Raw genomic sequence first — 15,025 nt, 5'->3', positions numbered from 1 at the left:
TATGCTATTTCAACATACATTGTAAAAAGAGGTGTGCTTCGGTATACCCCCTAAATTAACTTATGCCCTCATTTTACTTAGATTTCCTTAATTGTTCAATGTAGAATGTTATAGGCATGAGAGAAAGACCTAAGTATTCCAAGCCTGTCTCCAAAAATTAGTGGGTGCACATTTGTACACCCATGTACCAACATACCCTTGTCCATGCTCGTACTCGTTCTCTCAAACGCACCATTTTCAAAACCAATATAGCTCGTAATCTTGGATCAGCTCAAGACAATTTGTCACCCGAATACCAAAAATCTCTCTTCCAGGCTAGATGCCATGACGTCCTCCGGCTGTCGCCGATGAGAAATAAGAACTGCTCCGCATCGAGCTTCTCCATCCACTCGAAGTACCCCAAAACTTCAACTTCAAAGGAGGATGTACCAAATTTTTATACTCTCTCCTTGCCGTAATATAGGATATCATAGAACCTGTTAATTAATATATCACCATAGTTTTAGGTATAATAATATCTTATATTATGAGAGCGAGTGATAGTTCCTACAAATAAGCCAAATAAAGTGTCATTTCAACAAAATGGCCCTTCCCGTAGTTTGAACAAAACGAAAGGTGCTTTCTGCAGAAAAGAAGTCCCATCCGCTCCTTGCAGTAATCCCAGGTGTGAAGTGTCCGACCGACCAGTGGACTCTCACGAGCCGGACAAACCAAGCACACGTACACCACACCCGTCTCCCCTCTCCTCTCCTCGCAGCAAAGGGAAGAACAGAAAACTCGTGAGCACCAAGAGCGGAGATCGGAATCGGCGCAAAAGGTGGCCCCGATCGCTTCGCCCGCACGAATTCCTCCGCGCCATCGGGTAAGCTTTCCTCCCCTTCTGCTGCAACCCGCCATTAATCTTGCCGCGGCTCCGAGCCTTTTTTCTCTTCTGAGGCACAGCTGCGGCGGCCTGCCGAGTTCTTGATTCTTCGTCTGATGTGGATTCAAGCTTTTGGCTCGATGTTTTTTTGGCAGTGCTTTTCTGTTCTAGTTTCTTGTTGTTCTGGCCAGTTTCGTTCTCCTGGGTACAATCAACTGCGTGAAGAATCTAATTTCGGTCCTAAGGATGAAATCTCTCTGTCTGTAGTAGTCCACTGATTAGGGAAATTCAGTTTCATAAGTGCAAAGGAATCACGGGCTGTGCGTAAATAAAATTTCATTTCTTTTTGTGTTTGCATGGAAGAAGAGGGCTAGAACCTCGGAGCCATAAAAGCTCTTATTTTTTTTAACCCGTTCAGTAGTAGTAGAACTTAAATATTTCACCTTGCTAGGTACAGTTAGTCCTGTAATATTAAACGTGTTAAATCTTCTGTGGGAGTAAGATTGTACTAGTTGGGATTAAATTATTAATTGAAAAGGTTATGCCAAGATACGTAGCATGAACCTGTACGGAGACGAGAAAATTCTTCTGGAAGTCAACATTCAAGTTTGATTGATGCGCATACGACTGACCATGATTTGAAGCAAATAGAATTGAACATGATTGGAATGATTTAGCTCATAATTGTTGGCAAATAATGATGGTGTTGGCACAATGATTTTTGCTCTACCTGGTCCATTATGACATATTTTTTTAGGAGGTATAAAAAATCGTATGCTTTATTTGGTTGCTTACTTTCGTTCTTTATTTAGACAAGATGGTTTAGGTCATGCATACATAAGGTTGGCTGCAAAAGTAGCTGAATTATTGCAGACAGAAAGTAGGTTCGGTGTCAGTAGGTGTCAATGATTAGTGCATGTAGGGCAGGATGTTCTTTTAGTGACTAGCATACCCAGTTACTTCACAATTTCAGATAGTCATGTATTGTTCTGTAATGCAGTTTATTTATTTCTCTTCGGTTGGAATATCAGTAGAATTTACATGTAAAATATGTTTAGGTTTAACAACTTGATAATTTGCATATTACTTGCAAAAAACAATGTAATGACGGTGCTAGGTGCCACGATGATTACATGGCATTCAGTGTACTCTCCTTACTTGCTGGAATTTTTCAGATGACATGTCTTGTGATCTGATAGTTACTTGTTCATTGCATAATAGTTTTTAGGTGTAAACTGGCCGCCGCATAGCGAAGGCGTAAGAAATGGAATCGACTCATGCATCTGAAGAAAGTAACTCAAAAGAGTCATTTCCAAGAGAAAATCCAGAAAATTTTGCGGATTCACCAACTATGGCTGCTACAAAGGAGGTCATTAACAACGGTCATCATGAAAATCCAAATGCGCACATGAAAGAGTCAGCCCAAGCAGCCACATTGGATATCTCAAATGGCCTGCCAGTTGCTGCCGATAGTTCGGAATTATATTCAAAGGTCCTGGAAAGTTCTCTTCCTGATTCACCAGAGCACAACTTAGAATCAAATTCCCCTGCAGGTGCAGGTCCTGAAATGATTTCAAGTTCAGGAACAACTGAGACAATCACACAATCAATGAAGGATGATGCAGATCAGCCTTCTTCAGTATATCCTGTCGAAGTAAAGAATGCTGAAAACAAGATACGTTATCAGAAAAAAATTGCTGTCAAACCAAAAGTCACAGAAGAGTCGGAAACAGAACCTATAAGTCCATATAAAGGCCTTATTGACACCGCTGCGCCTTTCGAGTCTGTGAGAGAAGCTGTCACCAAGTTTGGAGGAATCGTCGATTGGAAAGCTCACAAAGTTCAGATGATGGAGGTATTTTTGTCACTCTTAAAGTCTTAACACTACATATGAATCATATGCTCATAGTCGTCGTTCTAAATTATCTGCGACATAATTGATTTTTAATCACATAGAGTACTCTTAAAGGAATTTCTTTTCTATGCAGAGGCGTAAGTTCATACAACTTGAACTTGAAAATGCTCAGAAAGAAATTCCACAATGCAAAGAAGAACTAGAAGCTGCAGAGATGGCTAAATCACGGGTACTGGATGAACTAGAGAGTACTAAGAGAATTATAGAAGAGCTGAAGCATGATCTGGAGAAAGCACAGATGGAAGAAGTTCAAGCGAAGCAGGACTCCGAGCTTGCACAACTCAGGGCGCAAGAAATTGAGCATGGAGTAGCTGATGATTCTAGTTTAATAGCCAAGACCCAAATGGAAGTCGCAAAAGAGAGACATGAAAAATCTGTTGTCGAACTTAAATCAGTAAAGGAGGAGCTAAGAAGTTTGCATGAGCAGTATGCTACATTAGTTATTGAAAGGGATGGAGCAATCAGAAGAGCTGAAGAAGTTTTATCTGCCGGAAAAGAGATCGAGAAGCGAGTAGAGGGACTGACTGTAGAATTGATTGCCTCTAAAGGATCTCTCGAGTTGGCCCATGCTGCACATCATGATGCTGAAGAACGTAGGATCGGTGCAGCATTGGCGAAAGAGCAAGATTGTCTTGCTTGGGATAGAGAGTTGCTCCAGGCACAAGAAGAGCTGCAACAACTGAATAATAAGCTTCTGTCCCAAAACGATTTGAAGCAGAATCTTGATGCAAATTTGCACAAGTTGCATAGCCTGAAGCATGAGCTTTCATCCTATATGGAGAATATACTTAGTAAAGAAGCTGAAGGAGTTGCCAATGAGCTTGAGTTTGAAGATTCTAGGCAAAGTAGTAGCTCAATGAAGGAAATTCTAGCTTCGAAACGGAAAGAGCTCGAGGAAATGAAAGCAACCATAGAAAACGCAAAAACTGAGGCCAAATTGTTAAGAGTTGCCGCGACAACTCTCAGATTGGAACTTGATCGTGAGAAAGCTTCACTTGACTCATTGCAGCAGAGAGAAGCAATGGCATCAATTGCAGTTTCTTCACTAGAAGCTGAGCTCAATAGGACGAAAAAAGAGATAGAACTTGTGAGGTCCAAGGAAGAAAATGCCCAAGAGATAATGGTGGATCTTCCTAACATGTTACAGCAAGCAGCCCAGGAGGCTGAGGATGCCAAAGTGGCAGTTCACTCAGCAGAAGAGCAACTGAGGAAAGTGAAGGAAGAAACTGAGCAAACCAAAGCAGGTGCAACTACGGCAAGCTCCAGGTTATGTGCTGTTCTGAAAGAAATAGAAGCATCCAAAGCATCTGAGAGACTAGCACTCGCGACAGTTCAAGCGTTGAACGAAAGCAAAGAGGCCAGCGATATTGAGGGTTCACCCAGAGGAGTGGCCCTTCCTCTAAGCGAGTATTATGCCCTTAGCAAGAAAGCGCATGAGGCTGAAGAGCTGGCAAATGAGAAGGTGAGAGAAGCACTGGCACAGGTAGAGTCAGCGAAAGCGTCCGAAACAGAGAGCCTAGATAGGCTAACTGAAGCATCAAAGGAGATAGGTGAAAAGAAGGAAGCTCTTGAAACTGCACTGGAGAGAGCCGAGAGGGCAAACGAGGGGAAACTCGCCGCTGAGCAGCAACTGAGGAAATGGAGATCCGACCACGAGCAACGCCGTAAAGTGAAAGCTCAGGAGGCTGCTAAAGGTGCGGTTAACCCTTTGAGTAGCCCGTTTGTTGAACAGAAGGCTCCTTACCTGAAAGAGCAGGATTCACGGTTACATATGTCAGGTAGTAGCTACGAGGACCTTGTTCCAAACCGGAAGTTGCGAAACAAGAAGTCGTTTCTCCCTCGAATGGGCTCATTTTTGTCGAGAAATACGCCGGCACAAACATAAGAGGACAGGTCATGAGATATGGATCGACAAGCTGTACATTGCTGTAATAAGGTTAACTTTATTTGTCTTGCAAGTTGATGCTCGATGTAAGCTGTAATTTGTTGGTATAAATTCAGGTGGGTATGCTGTAGTTTTCTACATCATTTTTTGAGCAACCCAGGATAAATTTTGGGAGGAAAAATGCCTGAAATATAGCATGGTTCTGTTATGTTAATGCTACGACCGTCCGCCTGAAACTTTGGAGAGAACTGACTAGTGCTGCTATTTTTTTTTGCTGATGAATCATATTTGATTTGCATAGTCCTCCTGCTGCAACAACTGTCCGGATGGAAGTGTCCAGTATTACAACATGAACATGACAGCATATCCAAAAAAGAAAAACGTTGGTTCGTTGGAGCAGTTATGTCCTGTTCTGTTCCTTATGAATTTTTTTGCAAACTCCTTCAGAATTTTAGGTTAACTGTGTGCTGTAAAGTTTTCACAAGTGTCCGAATGGACGTGTCCAGTATTAGCAGGTATCACTCCGTTCCATTTTTTTTTTTTTGAAGTAAGAACACCACTATAATGAGCAGCAAGACGCCTTATTAAAAACCTTCCAATCTTATTAGGTACTTTAGTAAGAAAAAGAGTGCGTAAGAAACTTGCTGCTCCGAATTTTACACAGTATTCATACAATCGTGATCAACCAGCGAAGAGATGCAGCTCGGTGGTGATCCCCAAGAAATACCGTTACAACCAAACTTACCTAATTGCACTAAAACATGTGCTACACTATTGCTCACGCGCTCAACTTTCGAGACTTCTAAATCTTAATAAACTCTAAGAAGTTCACGACCTTCGAGAATTAAAGCCCAGCTTCTTGATTGATCCGGAGTATCTGCCTAGAGGGTCAAACAATTGTTGGTTTACGCAGGCAAGTTGGTTGAAATAAGAAAGAAAGAAACTTTGAACATTCCGGAGCAAGTGTGGCAGAATCTCCTTTCTGTTTCCTGCTTGGATTGGCCAGTCGCTGAAGAATCTGGTTCCTACCACTTCAAATTTATCCATAATAGAATACCACGTGCACCCCTGAACGGACATTGTGACATTTTCTTCTTTCTTTCGAAGCACCCACGGAGAACATCCAATGGTTACTAATGAGCTTGATAGTTGAATTCGATCAGATGAAATATCTTATACGAGATACGCGGCTACACATCAGAAAAGGCGACGATGACATTCTCCCTTGGTCCATCAGGCATTCGGCAGAAAGTGGAACCGAACAATGTGATGCACGCTTAGCCTTGTTCTAAAAGCGTTCCGGCGAAACCATCCAATGTTAGGACATATACAATACGATCCCAGCCTTCTCTTAGAGCTGTTACGTAGGAATTTTGCTAAGTTAGAGGAGAGAATAGAAAAAGAGAAGACTATCTTTCCTTAGCTAAAGGATTATCTCTTAGAAAACAAGAGAATACCAGTTTCACCACTGTATCACATGTTTTTTTCTTAGCAACATGATTTTCTACTAAAATTAATTAATTCTCATTAATGGTAAGGGATGGCAATAAAAGATAATGCACTGTACAAAGTATATAACTATTGCCTTTTCTAGATGATGTGGAGTTCTAAGGGAAGGCGTGACATCTCTACCATTGTACATGCCCTTATAACATTAGTATGTAGTGCATCGTGAAACAACTTAGTGGTACCTAGTAACTGACCTTGCCGTTGATTAGGGCTCAAGACTACCTAGGCCCCTTGTGTTGTGTAACAACAGCATCCATCACCGATGATGGAAACCTGAGGGTGACACGAGAGTTGCTTCAACAATGATGCCTTCAGAATGGAAATAAAATCGACATTGTTAGGCTAAATCATGGGTTTTCGCTGCTTAGAGACGTCTGAGCAAACTCCTAAAATAAATGTTGGTTATATTAACCTAGGCGGAAATGATCCCCTCTCGGGCACGTGTTACGTGTTTATATAGGGTAGGAAAAAAAATCCCTACCATGGCGTACATTAGGAGATACGGTATAGGGTGGGGTATTACACCATGCCTATACCTATGATACACATAGTCTATCATCTCCCTTTATCTAAATTGGTACAAAGGTTTAGATTACGTGTGAACTCATGAACCTTTAACTGGAAGTGTTTTAGTGAAGACACCAACAACATGATCTTTGCTAGAGACAACCCAAATAGCCAGACTCACATTAGCAACTCGTTCTCTAACAAAGTGATAATCATATGCGTGCATGAACAAAAGGATTAGCATACAAATAAGTCGCTCTTAAATTATCACACCATATACATGACATTTCATTCATCATGACACCAAGTTCTCCAAGAAGAGTTTCAACCCAAATTAATTCCGCAGTAGCATTTGCAAGAGATTTATATTCAGCTGGAACATGACCCTGTGGCATGTTTTCTGGCACTTCAAGAGATAAGGTTTGGACCAACAAAGATGACAAACACCCCGTGGATCGTCTGTCATCTAGATATCCAACTAAATTTTCATCTGAAAATGCACTAAAAAGAGTATAAGTTGATGGCCTGAAAGAAATGCCAACCTTCAAGGTATCCTTAAGATACCGCAGAATCCTCTTGACAGTTGTCAAATATGCAGGATGTCGAAGCATGCAAATATTAGAAAACTTTGTTAACACATAAAGATATATCACGATGTGCCAAAGTAAGATATTGTAGAGCCATGCATACCAACCTTAGCAAGCAAATGAGAAGCATATTTAGTTTGTGTCAAGAGTAAACCACATGTGTCTTGGCCACCTCAATGCCCAAAAACAAGTGTAAATCACCAAGATCAGATAGCAAAATTCTTATTGAGGTCTTTAAAAGAGTAGTAATAACCTGATCTAAAGAGCTTGTCATAACTATATCATCAACATAAATCAACACGAACTTAGTGATTCCTAACTTCTAACAGAGAGATATCAATCTTAGATGGTATGATGCCAAGATCATGAAGCTTGGAACTGAGACGAGAGAACCAAGCTCGAGGTGCCTATATTAATCCATAGAGTGATTCGTCAAGTTTGCATATAAACCGAGTAGAATGAGGCTTCTCAAAATCAGGGGTTGTTTAATGGAAACCTTCTCTTCTAGAACAACATGTAAAACATGTTCTTCACACCTAATTGCCGTAAATTCCATCCCGTGGAAACTGAAATAGCTAAGACAATATGGATAATAGAAGCTTTAATCTTTCATCTAGGCCTCTCATTGGCTTGTGAATTTGTTCGTCCTGGGGCTCTATTTGACTTTGTCTTTCGCTTTCTATTTTATCTTGACTTCTGGGTCTTGGTGCGTGATCGCCGGCCACAAGAAATTATCGCAGGCCATGGGGATATCTTTTCAGCGCGAGAAAATGAGAAGCATGCTTGTGGTTTGCCATCGAATGTTGTCCACCGAGAATATGCATATGGTCGAGTAAGGGCTGACGTACTACCACATGGATTCAAGAACTCACACGGATTCAAGAATCAGTACTATCACATGGATTCAAGAACTCATGTCATTTGGAACCAATTGAGGAATGGATTTAAACATATGGAAGATTGTTCATTCAATTTAATATGACACTGTAGCAACACACATGCTTTGTGCTAGTAGAAGCTCAAAGAAAAACCAAAACATATTTCATTCGCACATATGCATGACTAATCCTATTGATATGATACCACCCAAAATAGTTGAACAAACTCTGAGGCACCTAGAGTTCAGAGAATCCCGCTCATGTATACAATAAAGTTAATTCCAAATTCCTAACATAACGAACACACCCCACCCGAGTTTGAATATTAAGTTGTCTACTAACTGCATGCTACCAATTCTTACAAATATTCGAGGTGTTTGTGGGCGTTGGAAAGTTGAAAGTACAAAGACCACCCTTCACACAAGCTTGTGCCAAATTATGTCTGGCTTATCACAATAGCAACACTTCTTGTTGGAAATTTAGTTTCCTTTGGGAAATTTCATGACGATGACCAGTATGCAAAATTTTAATCTTTAGAGACACTTTAAGTTTCCAAATGAATTTCTATGGCAAGGATGGTTGTGATTAATCAATTCAGCATATATACACACAAATTTTACCATAAAGGAGACATATAAAAGGAGTTTCCACCGGAACTCATGCGGTTGATGCATCGGATTCATGGACATTAGATAATAAACTAAATGTCAGGATGTCCAGTTGTTACCAGCTAGGAAGTGCGGATACTACACGGATACGGGATACGATCAAGATACAGCTCGATACATACCTCGTACATATATCGCCAATTTTACAGTAGAAAAATAGCGATACACATGGGGTACCTCAACAATATATACGTTCAAATAGAAGAACCTAATATGCCCGCGTGATTAAAAAAATCAATAAATGAAATATATTAATATCCCGAAGATACCATTTACGTCCAGCCTCTACAACAAGACAATACCCAAATAGAAATACGAATACACACAATCAAAACAAAACTAAAAAAAATCCCGCTATAGTTTTCCGGTCCTTGTAGCAGCAACACAAACACCACCAAGACAACACATGAAGCTCAAGTTCTTCAAAATCAACGCCTTCAAGAAGAAAACAATGCATAAGCATCATCGTCGCCCGATCAAAGGTCTTAAGTTTTCACCCTGAAGAAAGTCTCCGCTCTTAAAATAATGCCTTCAACAAGGACATTATGAGGTACAACTAATTAAGACATGATCTTGGATTTGCATCCGAAAAGGTAAGTATTTGAACTTCTCCAGTGGTGTCACCCTCACTTACATGCCGCTGATACGAATCCCTGATCACCAAGCAAGTTTCTCATCACTTCAAAGACTTTAACCACCATTACTAGTCCTTCGATCCCGGCTTCCATTCCATTCTACGCATATGACTTCACCATTTAACACAAAGACATGTCCCATGATAGCAACAGATAGCAGAGCTTAGTGCTGCTCCCTCTTGAAACCAAACGGTCGGAAAAAAACACGGGTGCGTACGACCAAATTCCATTCGATCCTGCAATCTCCATGTTTAAGGAGCCGAAGGGAGTTCATAAATACCCTTAATCAACACCCACTTCTTCCATGAGCCCCTCCCTCTTGCTCGGCCAGCGGTACATTTAGGCTTCTAACACCTAATTAAGTTATTAGAATTCCTTCATTTTGGTGGAAAATTATTAGAATTCCTTAACTAGTTGTTTTATTTACGCACATGTATTAATCCTATGAAAAATCATTACTTTATGTATTTTTAAATAATTCAGATATATATGCTAACATATCCTGATATCTGTGTTCGAAAGATAACATTGACCGGATCCTCGAACATGAAATCCACCATCTCGTTGCATGTTTTGTCAGAAGGTATTGCTCACCAAGTGCCCACTCAACCTACAATCACAGTAGTACACTATGGTTCAGGCCCGAACATCAGACATGTGATTGAACTGGACTAACAAAAGTTTGCTTAATAAATGGAAGGATATGCAGCCAGGCATGGTTAATCCTAGCATGTTTCTCTGATACTTGAAGTTGGTGACTCAATTTCCTTGTGCCAGAACTCTAGCATAAGTAACAAAAGCATGTCAGAACCAAATCAAATAAGCAGGGTTTGGCAGGTTTGCGTGGAAATAATAGTGAGAGAAAGAACTTTGAACATTCCTCAGTAGCTATGGTAGAATCTCCTTTTTTGGACTGGTCGATCAATGGAGAAGCTCCTTCACGCAGGACCTACCACAGTGCCACTTCCCCCACTTGAAACTTATGCCATGGGCATCTTGCTGGTTGCCGCAAGCATAGGAATATAATCAAGGAAATCCCCGCAGAGAGCTACACGGATACAATACCTACCAGTAAACTAAGGCAAATGCATGAAGCCATTCTCCCTCACCCCGTCAGGCAAAAAGTTATTAGAATCGAACTATGTGATGCACACTTTCTTATTAGCCTTGTGTGTAAAGGGAGATGCGATGCTCGAGCTAGGCTGAAAGTTAGGTCGCCCTCCACCAAGAAACGAGATAACATTCAGATTCAGATCATCACCTCTCCCTCGCAGCCTGCAGATAGAAACGAATAAAGCTGCGAGATGCACGCGTGCGTGAATCGAGACCAGTATAAAAGGAGGCACACCCTCGAGAGGCTTCAGACCATCCACCTTAGCTAGCACACAGCCGTCTCTGCAACTGTAAGGTTTAGCTGTCCATGGCGATCAGGGGAATCCAATCGGCGCGCGGGATGTCTGTGGAGGAGTTCAAGGAATGGCTGAAGCAGTTCGACGTCGACGGCGATGGCCGGATCAGCAGGGGCGAGCTCCGGGAGGCCATCCGGCGCCGTGGCGGGTGGTTCACCACCCTCAAGGCAGGCCGCGCCGTCCGCCACGCCGACAGGGACAACAGCGGATACGTCGATGACGCAGAGATCGAGAACCTCGTTGCCTTCGCGCAGAAAGACCTAGGGATGAAGATCTCCGCCTGGTAGCTGCCTAGGCTAAGCTCCATGCATGGAGTTTTTATCAGCTCTGCTTAATATTAATGATCGAAGACCATTACATCAACCCCCTCTACTATATATTGCTTTGTGCGGTAGCTTCGACTTGACATGCGAACTTCTCCTGAATAATATGTGGAAATTCAGGAGAACTAAGAGCATGTCTAGCAGGCCCCTTATTTTTCTGCCCCGTATTTCGCCGCTTTTTCGTCCCGTATAAAAAAAATGCTCGTAGATACACCGCTCCGTTTAGCAGACCCCGTATTTGACCCCGTATATTTGTAAATTTAAAACCCCGGGAAACTAGTTCATTCATAGTTTGTCGATCATACATAGAAATCGACATACCTACATACAAAATGCGCGATCATGGATCGCGACTTCTAGTCGGAGAGGTCGATGATGAACCCGTCGGCCTCCGCCTCCGCCTCCTGCGCCTCCGCCTCCTTCACGGCGGCGATGGCCGCCGCCCTATCTTCCTCCTCCGCCCTCTTCCTCTCGTCGGCGTCCTTGAGGGACTCTTCAATCGCCTTCAAGAAGGCGGGGTCCTGGTCCTCGTCTTCCTCCTCCTCCTCGCCGGCGAGCGGAGCACCTCCGCCGCTGGTGCTCCCGATGGTCGCCCTCCATGCCTCGGCCACCCGACGTTGGCGCTCCCACTCGGCGCGCCACGCCTCGAACTTGGGGCCGCTCATCGGTTTGAGCGGCGGGTCCTCGTGGTACCAGCGGCCAGCGGCCGCCCCGCGTGAAGTCACGGAGCTTCGGCGGGACGAACGCGCCGCCGTCGTACTTGCAGGCCGCGCGGTGGCTCCCGACGGCGGATCTTTTGCATTGAAGCCGCCAGGCATCCTCCACGTTGTCCGGCGAGCGGGATCGCTTCGATCCGCTCGCCGGCGAGGCGGTACTGCGGCGGCGGGAGTCCATGCCGGAGATGGGGTGGAATGCGGCGCGGGGTGATACGCGTACAGCACGCGACCGTTGGGAACCCCAAGAGGAAGGTGTGATGCGTACAGCGGCAAGTTTTCCCTCAGTAAGAAACCAAGGTTTATCGAACCAGTAGGAGCCAAGAAGCACGTTGAAGGTTGATGGCGGCGAGATGTAGTGCGGCGCAACACCAGGGATTCCGGCGCCAACGTGGAACCTGCACAACACAACCAAAGTACTTTGTCCCAACGTAACAGTGAGGTTGTCAATCTCACCGGCTTGCTGTAACAAAGGATTAGATGTATAGTGTGGATGATGATTGTTTGCAGAGAACAGTAGAACAAGTATTGCAGTAGATTGTATTCGATGTAAAAGAATGGACCGGGGTCCACAGTTCACTAGAGGCGTCTCTCCGATAAGAATAAGCATGTTGGGTGAACAAATTACAGTTGAACAATTGACAAATAAAGAGGGCATGACCATGCACATACATGATGTGATGAGTATAGTGAGATTTAATTGGGCATTACGACAAAGTACATAGACCGCTATCCAGCATGCATCTATGCCTAAAAAGTCCACCTTCAGGTTATCATCCGAACCCCTTCCAGTATTAAGTTGCAAACAACAGACAATTGCATTAAGTATGGTGCGTAATGTAATCAACAACTACATCCTTAGACATAGCATCGATGTTTTATCCCTAGTGGCAACAACACATCCACAACCTTAGAACTTTCTGTCACTGTTCCAGATTTAATCGAGGCATGAACCCACTATCGAGCATAAATACTCCCTCTTGGAGTTACTAGCAAAAATTTGGCCAGAGCCTCTACTAATAACGGAGAGCATGCAAGATCATAAACAACACATAGGTAATAGATTGATAATCAACATAACATAGTATTCTCTATCCATCGGATCCCAACAAACACAACATATAGCATTACAGATAGATGATCTTGATCATGTTAGGCAGCTCACAAGATCCGACAATGAAGCACAATTAGGAGAAGACGACCATCTAGCTACTGCTATGGACCCATAGTCCAGGGGTGAACTACTCACTCATCACTCCGGAGGCGACCATGGCGGTGAAGAGTCCTCCGGGAGATGATTCCCCTCTCCAGCAGGGTGCTGGAGGCGATCTCCTGAATCCCCCGAGATGGGATTGGCGGCGGCGGCCTCTCTGGAAGGTTTTCCGTATCGTGGCTATCGGTACTGGGGGTTTCGCGACGAATGCTTTAAGTAGGCGGAGGAGATAGGTCAGGGGGCCACACGAGGGCCCCACACGATAGGCCGGCGCGGCCAGGCCTTGGGCCGCGCCGCCCTGGTGTCTGGCCACCTCGTGGCCCCACTTCGTGACTCCTTCGGTCTTCTGGAAGCTTCGTGTGAAAATAGGCCCCTGGGCGTTGATTTCGTCCAATTCCGAGAATATTTCCTTACTAGGATTTCTGAAACCAAAAACAGCAGAAACAAAGAATCGGCTCTTCGGCATCTCGTTAATAGGTTAGTGCCGGAAAATGCATAAATATGACATAAAGTATGCATAAAACATGTAGATATCATCAATAATGTGGCATGGAACATAAGAAATTATCGATACGTCGGAGACGTATCAGCATCCCCAAGCTTAGTTCCTGCTCGTCCCGAGTAGGTAAACGATAACAAAGATAATTTCTGTAGTGACATACCATCATACCCTTGATCATACTATTGTAAGCACATGTAATGAATGCAGCGATCAAAACAATGGTAAATGACATGAGTAAACAAATGAATCATATAGCAAAGACTTTTCATAAATAGTACTTTCAAGACAAGCATCAATAAGTCTTGCATAAGAGTTAACTCATAAAGCAATAATTCAAAGTAAAGGTATTGAAGCAACACAAAGGAAGATTAAGTTTCAGCGGTTGCTTTCAACTTATAACATGTATATCTCATGGATATTGTCAACATAAAGTAATATAATAAGTGCAATATGCAAGTATGTAGGAATCAATGCACAGTTCACACAAGTGTTTGCTTCTTGAGATGGGAGAGAAATAGGTGAACTGCCTCAACATAAAAGTAAAAGAAGGGCCCTTCGCAGAGGGAAGCATTGATTGCTATATTTATGCTAGAGCTAAGGTTTTGAAAACATAAAGAGAGCATAAAAGTAAAGTTTTGAGAGGTGTTTGTTGTTGTCAACGAATGGTAGTGGGCACTCTAACCCCCTTGCCAGGCAAACCTTCAAAGAGCGGCTCCCATGAATTATTTTTATTTTTGGGTGGCACTCCTTCCAACCTTTCTTTCACAAACCATGGCTAACCGAATCCTCGGGTGCCTGCCAACAATCTCATACCATGAAGGAGTGCCTTTTTGTTTTAGTTTTATTATGATGACACTCCTCCCCACCTTTGCTTTCTCAAGACATGGCTAACCGAATCCTTCGGGTGCCGTCCAACAATCACATACCATGGAGGAGTGTCTATTTAGGTTAATTAATTTGGGACTGGAAATCCCATTGCCAGCTCTTTTTGCAAAATTATTGGATAAGTGGATGAAGCCACTAGTCCATTGATGAAAGTTGCCCAACAAGATTGAAAGATAAACACCACATACTTCCTCATGAGCTATAAAACATTGACACAAATCAGAGGTGATAAATTTTGAATTATTTAAAGGTAGCACTCAAGCAATTTACTTTGGAATGGCGGAGAAATACCATGTAGTAGGTAGGTATGGTGGACACAAATGGCATAGTGGTTGGCTCAAGGATTTTGGATGCATGAGAAGTATTCCCTCTCGATACAAGGTTTAGGCTAGCAAGGTTATTTGAAACAAACACAAGTATGAAGCGGTGCAGCAAAACTCACATAAAAGACATATTGTAAACATTATAAGACTCTACACCGTCTTCCTTGTTGTTCAAACTCTTACTAGAAATTATCTAGACCTTAGAGAGACC

The 15,025-nt window shown here is 42.9% G+C and overlaps 2 protein-coding genes across 3 annotated transcripts; both read left to right on the top strand.

Moving 5' to 3' along the window:
* The first annotated feature begins 682 nt into the window (after positions 1-682).
* On the top strand, positions 683-4,876 carry LOC127332652 (protein WEAK CHLOROPLAST MOVEMENT UNDER BLUE LIGHT 1). 2 transcript variants are annotated; one of them, XM_051358966.1, is made up of 3 exons: positions 683-862; positions 2,091-2,717; positions 2,851-4,876. In XM_051358966.1, the coding sequence occupies exons 2-3, from the start codon at positions 2,127-2,129 to the stop codon at positions 4,660-4,662; spliced, it is 2,403 nt and encodes an 800-aa protein (XP_051214926.1). In that variant the 5' UTR covers positions 683-862; positions 2,091-2,126; the 3' UTR covers positions 4,663-4,876. The 2 variants fall into 2 exon arrangements, with proteins under 2 accessions (XP_051214926.1, XP_051214925.1); XM_051358965.1 differs by having other exon boundaries at positions 2,084-2,717.
* Positions 4,877-10,796: 5,920 nt separating this feature from the next.
* On the top strand, positions 10,797-11,218 carry LOC127332651 (calmodulin). Its single transcript, XM_051358964.1, has one exon. The coding sequence runs from the start codon at positions 10,867-10,869 to the stop codon at positions 11,140-11,142; it is 276 nt and encodes a 91-aa protein (XP_051214924.1). The 5' UTR covers positions 10,797-10,866; the 3' UTR covers positions 11,143-11,218.
* Positions 11,219-15,025: the final 3,807 nt, after the last annotated feature.

This window comes from Lolium perenne, chromosome 2 (assembly GCF_019359855.2).
Source record: "Lolium perenne isolate Kyuss_39 chromosome 2, Kyuss_2.0, whole genome shotgun sequence".
Lineage (NCBI taxonomy): Eukaryota > Viridiplantae > Streptophyta > Magnoliopsida > Poales > Poaceae > Lolium > Lolium perenne.
The sequence above is the reverse complement of the archived record's forward strand: the minus strand, read 5'-3'. Positions and strand labels throughout refer to the sequence as shown.